Below are 6740 nucleotides of genomic sequence, written 5' to 3'. Positions count from 1 at the left end.
GTGGGTGAGGGGACACGTAAATTGTAAATAAATGAATGAGAGAAGGAATCAATGAATGAATGGTAAACAAATGAGCACAAGAATGAGTGATTAAATGAATAAATGAATGGAAGAACAGACCGATGGATAGATGGATTATAGATGGAAGAAAGGAAAGAAGGGAGGAAAAGGAAGTACCCAAAGCACATATTTTAGGAAAAATGGGAGCCATGGTGAGATCCAAGATGGAACCCCATGCCCTGCTCCTAGAGGCCTGGACACAGAACTAGACTTCCAGCCAGGGCACTACCCCCTGCTTCCCACAAGCCTTGCCACATAATGGGAGCTGGGTCAAGGCCAAGCCACTCATCCCCCCAGACGAACTCACGCTCAGCCCCCCACCCCTTCCAGGCCCAGCCCTGCCCAGGGAAAGCCCTCACAGGGGGCCGCCGCCACCCTCCCAACTCCCAGGTGCTCTGCCTGAGGCTCGGGACTTGATGCGCAGTTTGTGGGGCAGGGAGGGCTGAGTGAGCCCCTCAGGATAGCTCCCTCGGACAGCACAGGCCACCCTGGGTGACAACCCCACAGGATCAGCAGTGGGTGTCAGCAACACGGCTGAGGGCCGGGCGGCCGGGCATCCAGTGGGCACTGGTGACCACAGGTCCCAGCAGGGCCTGAGCTCAGGTCTGGGCCCCCCATGCCCACCCAGGAGGTGACAGGTGAAGAAGGTGGTTGGGAGTGCCGCCTGCAAGGCCATATCCATCCTCTTGGGGGTAGGGGGTGCAGGGTCCTGGGAGTACCTGGGGAACGTGGCCGGGCCAGTCCACCTGTGAGCCATCGGGCAGCTCTGGAACCCTGGCACCCCAGCGTCCAGAGCACACGGCCTCAGGACGCAGCCATGGGAGCCCGGCAGAGACGGGAGTGGCTCGGCCCCAGCCTGGGGGTCTCCGGTCCAGGGGTTCATCCACAGCAGAGCCTGCAGGGGCAGCGTCCGGGCACCACCAGCGGCGGGCGGGAGGCCCAAGTGATGCTTGAGGGCCTGCAGCTCCGCCCTGAGCTGAGCGTTCTCCTCGAGCAGCGCGGCCAGCCTGCCCTCGAGGGCTGCGTCGTGGAGACGCCGCTTCTCCCGGGATCTCCGGGCGGCTTCGTTGTTCTTCCTCCGCTTCTCCCAGTAAACCGTGTCCTTCTTCTCTTCTGGCAGGAACTCCCGCTGCCGACGCAAAGCTGAGCCCCTGCCCCGCGCTCCCCGCGGGATCTTTGCGTGACCCTGAGGTGCATCTGGCAGGTCCAAGAGACCCACGTCCATGGCTGCCTGGGGAACAGGAAAGAGGTCTTGGAGTGGCGGCAGAAGGCTGAGCTGAATGACCCTCCCCTAACTTAGCCCCCACCATCCCCAATGGGGGAAGGGTGCCGTTAGAGTGGGCATTGGGCTGGAGACCAGAGTGGAGGCATGAGAGGGGTTTAGATGAGAGAAGGGGGGCTCATGGGATGGTTTCACGCCTGATGGAGACATAGGGGAGGCTGCCAGAGAGAGGCCACTTGGCCGGGAAAGGTGACCACAGTCACCATGAAGAGCTGGCTGGGCACCGTATCCAGGAGGATGCAGACTCCTTGCTGGGTGTTCTTACCGCTGAGGAGATCAGCACACAAACCAAGGGCTCAGTTCAATCTGAGCTCCAGGTAAGATTCTTGGCGGCCCAGAGGGGGACAGAGGAAGCCTGAACCTAGAAAGAGAGAATATGTGTGCATGGAGTTCAACTGAGCCGAGCTAGGGTCAGGAAATAACCCACAGCTCATGAACTGTGCCCAAGCTGTACACCTCGATCTCCGTCTGTGGCCGGAGTTTTACGCCTGCCCGTGCACCCATTTACCCATTCATATTCACCCATCTATTCACCCATCCACTCACTCAACTGTCCATTTGCCCATCTCTCTAGCAACCTCCCCAACTAAATCACCATCCAATCACTTATCCATTCATCCACCCTTCCACCATCTTATTTACAGTCCATCCATTTCCTCATTCAAACATCCATTCATTCCCCACTAGATTGTACAATCATCTATCCGTCTACCACCCACACCCTCATCCATCCATCTAACTCTCCATTCATTCACTGACAGATTCGCTTTGTTAAAAAAATATATATATTGTACCTACAGGTAACAAAAAGAAGTCTAATTGGACGTCATGAAAATTTTTAAATTTTAAAAGACTCTATCCACAGAGTAAAAAGGCAACTTATAACTGATAAGAGATTAATGTCTAGAATGTAGAAAACTCCTAAAACTCAACAACAACAACAACCACCAAACAAACAACCTGAGCCAAAACATAGGACTTGAATAGATATTTCTCCAAAGAAGATACACGAATGTCCAGTAAGCACATGGAAAGCTGCTCAGCATCACTAGTCTTTAGGGAAATAAAAATCAAAACTACCATGAGATACCACCTGACACCCATTCAGATGGCTACTATAAAAAAAAGGCACACAGAAAACAAGTGTTGGTCAGGATGTGGAGAAATTAGAACCCTGTGAACTACTGGTGGGAATGTAAAATGGAGCATCCATCTGGAAAACAGTATCGCAGTTCCTGAAAATATTAAAAATACAATTCCCATATGATCCAGCAATTCCACTTCTGAGGATATACCCAAGAGAACTGAAAGCAGGGTCTCAAAGAAATCTTTGTACACCTATGTTCATAGCAGCATTATTCGCAGTAGTCAAGATGTAAAAGCAACCCGTGTCCATGGAAGGCTGAATGGAGAAGCAAAATGTGGTCCATCTGGACAAGGGAATATTACTCAGCCTTAAAAAGAAAGGATATTCTGACACCTGCTACAACGTGGATGACACTTGAGAACATTATGTTCAGTGAAATAAGCCAGACACAGAAGGACAAATACTGTGTGAGTCCCCTTATTGATGTACTTGGAGTAGTCAAAATCATAAAGACAGAATGGTGGGTGCCAGAGGCTGAAGGGAGAGGAAAATGGGGTTATTGTTTAGTGGGGACAGAGTTCCAGTTTTACCAAATGAAAAGAGTTATGGGGATAGATAATCGTGATGGCTGCACAACACTGTGAATGTATTTAATACCACCGAACTGTACACTTAAAGTGGTTATGATAGTAAATGTTATGTTATGTGTATTTAAACATAATAAAAATATTTGAATAATGATATTGTACATTTCCTAAGTTTCAGGCATCTTTCCATCCATATATTTATTCATTGGTCCCACTCATCCAAACCTCTACTTTTCCATTCTATCATTCATTCAACAATATCCCTCCTATGTGTCTGTCATCCTTCCACGAATCCATTCATTCATCTACATATTCCTCCATGGGTCCAAAAAAGCAATCCATGAGAACGTCTTATGTGCCTACTGTTTAAGAACCAGAATTTAGGAACAGGGGCAAAAAGAAGAATCAAAGTCATTAGATTCCCAACTCCTAGGGTGGAGCCCAGAAAGGGTGCCAGGGTCCCAGGGACACCCCAAGGATGGGGACCACCTCCTTTCTCCCAGCCCAGTTGCCCTCATTGGTTTTCCTAAAAATTCTAACCCAAAGGTCTGGGCTCTACCAATCCCGTGTGTTTTCTGTACACAGGATGTCATCATCATCTTCTGTGATTCTGATGTGAAAGAGGTGACTAGAGAAATCAGAGCAAGGTGTGAGGGTTCTGCCTGAGAAGTCGGAGTGGGCTCCAGGGAAGAGAGGACATGGAAGGCTGGCATCTTTGTTCCAAAATCCCACGACTAATTTCCATGCCGGCAGGTGTGTGGGGGGGGATTATCTACTCTTGTAGCCTTGGCACCCAGCATTGTGCTACAGATAGTAGGTGGTAATCATTTGTTGAATGAATGAATGAACACATGAATGAACAAATAAACCAATGAATGAACTGGTGAATGAAAACAACCTTTTTCACTGAAAGAGAATGTTTGGCCCTCCTGCTGAACTTCCAACCCAAAACTATGAAACTCACCACATTCCCTTTTTGCTCTGGCCACCAGGAAACTCAGCACTCATAGTAGCTTTCTTGAATTGGGAGTGCAGGTTCGCTTCTCCAACGTTAGTGTTTGAATTTCCTCTTTTATTCTGTGCCAACAGCTCTTGGCCTTAGTGTCTGTGGCCGCATAAGATAATTCAGGTCAGATATGCCTTTCGGACCGGGGCAGATTTACCACATTACCTCTGGTTACTGTCATTTATTTACTGGTTAACAGTTCCTACCTGACAGCTCTGCCCCCCAGGGAAATTCTCTCTTCAGATGTTGTGGTTATCGCATGGACTTATAGAGTTCTCCCCTCCTTAACATGGGTTATTCCGTGTGGTATTCCTGCCTCATTATTTAGCAACCTTCTGATCAATGTATTTCATTCACCAAGAGTAGCATCTATTGCGGGCCAAGGGGGCCAGCTCCCTTTGTTGTTTAATATGCTTCATATTCCCACGTCTCCATTAATACCTGTGCTAGTACTACTTATCCTTAAGATATCTATTGTGGTTGTCTCGACAAACCTAATGGATTTGATAAACTATCTTTATTTTGTAGTTTCCATTTGGTCAGTATAATCAATAAGAATACTAAAACTGAGATACCAGGAACGCAGCCTACCTAGACCTCATAAGGTGTGTTTGCCATTTCCATTGGTAACAATGGCCATCAGCATGTTCACCTTTGGTGAACCACATACGTATTATATCTATGTGTGTCTCTTTATTCTCAGTGGACTTCTGTTTTATGTACCTTTCATATATTTTAAATTGAAGTTGGTTGGGTTTGAGGAGATGACCAGTTATTTATGAGGTGTGACAATTCAGTTCGCAAACTCGTCCTAGAAAAAGTGCCACATACCTCACTACGGCCATCTTGGGAAGGTACCCCCCTTGGGAAGCTATGCACGGATGCCAGTGCCCAGTCCACCCTTCAAAGCAATTTTGGAACTCTTTTTCTGGAATGGCCATCAGAGCTGTCGTCGTATTACCCTTGATGTCCTGAATGTCATCAAAATGTCTTCCTTTTAACAGTTCCTTTATCTTTGGGTAAAGGAAGAAGTCATTGGGGGCCAGATCCGGTGAGTAGGGAGGATCTTCCAACACAGTTATTTGTTTACTAATATGCACCAGCTCACAGGGCACTGTCTGGAAGGCTAAAAACTCCCTCACAGACAGTGCCTTGTGAGCTGGTGCATTGTCGTGATGCAAGAGCCATGAATTGTTGGTGAAAAGTTCAGTTCAACTAACTTTTTCACGCACCCTTTTCAGCACTTTCAAATAGTAAACTTGGTTAAGTGTTTGTCCAGTTGGTACAAATTCATGATGAATAATCCCTCTGACATCAAAAAAGTTGCAACAAGTTTGCGAACTTAATTGACCTCATACAGTGGCTATTTAATATTTGCATCCCTGATGTGTCTGATTAACAGGTGTCAGAAGCAGAAACTGTTAAAAAAAAATTAGCCTTCTAAAAATAGGCCAAATTCCAAATAAAGATTAAGCACATCCGCCTGCCTGGTGGCTCAGGTGGTTAGAGTGCCCTGCTACTAACGCCCAGGTTGCTGGTTGGATTCCCACATGGGCTGGTGAGCTGCGCCCTCTACAGCTAAGATTGTGAACAACAGCTCTCCCTCATTAGCAACATGTTGGTCACCATCGGTGGCCAGTATGAGCGGCAGGCAGCCGGCAGAGCTACTGTGGGCTGCCATGTGCTGCCATGAGTGGCCAGTGGCCAGTGTGAGTGGCCGGCAGCCATCATGAGCCGGCGAGAGCTGGCGTGAGCTGCTGTGAGCGGCCCACAGCCAACCGGCGACCGACTCCCTCAGCCGGGGGGAGTGCAAGTCTTATAACAGCAGCATGGGCCAGGGAGCTGTGTCCTACACAACTAGACTAAGAAACAACGGCTTGAACTGGAGGGGTGGGAACACGGGAGGCAGAAGAAGGGGAGAAAAAAAAGATTAAGCACATGATGGAATATTGATGCTGAAAAGCCTATGGTTACATTTTCTGTCAAATGAGATAATCTATATAAAAAAGTGCCCAGGACAGTACCTAGCTTTTGTATAACTCTGTTTTGTTTGGCAAAAAGCTTAAGTCTTGATGTTGCATTGCTTGATATATCAATGATGTCTCTCCCACTTCTCCATTTTTTTCTGTGCCCCACCCCTTCTCTACTAATTTATGGGGATCTTATAATGAAAGTTACCAGTTAAAAACAAAAAAGCATTATCTTATAAAAAAAGATAATTCATGTCATGTTTGAAAGAGCATAGAAGCAGGAACAGTCAAGTAACAACACTCCTAGGAACTCTGACCATTATCCTAAGTCCACGTTTCCCAAAGTATATTCTTGGAAACTCCAGTGCCAAAAGTGCTCTACCCAAAAAAAAAGTACAAATATATTTAAGAAGCATTCCATACCTTATTCTTATATAAAAATCACAAAGATATGAGAATCGTAGAAAGTTCTGATAAGTCCTGTAAAAAAATGCTTAACTTGTCTTTTATTTAGAGCTTGTCAAGCTTTTCTCTCATGAAATATCTACTTCACAAAACACCTTGGGGTTCATATTTATTCATGCATTCCTTCATACAGTACTGTGCCAGGTCCTAAGGTGGTTACGAGGACAATAGAGGAAAACCAAACAGCCTCCCTGCCTTCACAAAGCCCCAAGTCTCGTGGAAAATGTAAGAGTGAGCGTGATAATGAAGAAGAACATAGGCCCAGAGAGGGTCCATTGTCTGC

At 47.0% G+C, this 6740-nt stretch overlaps 1 protein-coding gene across 1 annotated transcript; it reads right to left on the bottom strand.

Moving 5' to 3' along the window:
* Positions 1-415: 415 nt before the first annotated feature.
* NFILZ (NFIL3 like basic leucine zipper) lies at positions 416-1285 on the bottom strand (the record flags this gene model as incomplete). Its single annotated transcript, XM_081076205.1, has 1 exon — positions 416-1285. One exon carries the CDS (start codon positions 1283-1285, stop codon positions 416-418), a length of 870 nt encoding a protein of 289 aa, XP_080932331.1.
* Between the last annotated feature and the right edge of the window lie 5455 nt (positions 1286-6740).

The sequence above is a fragment of the Rhinolophus hipposideros genome (genome assembly GCF_964194185.1).
Source record: "Rhinolophus hipposideros genome assembly, chromosome: 16".
NCBI classification, from domain to species: domain Eukaryota; kingdom Metazoa; phylum Chordata; class Mammalia; order Chiroptera; family Rhinolophidae; genus Rhinolophus; species Rhinolophus hipposideros.
The sequence above is the reverse complement of the archived record's forward strand: the minus strand, read 5'-3'. Positions and strand labels throughout refer to the sequence as shown.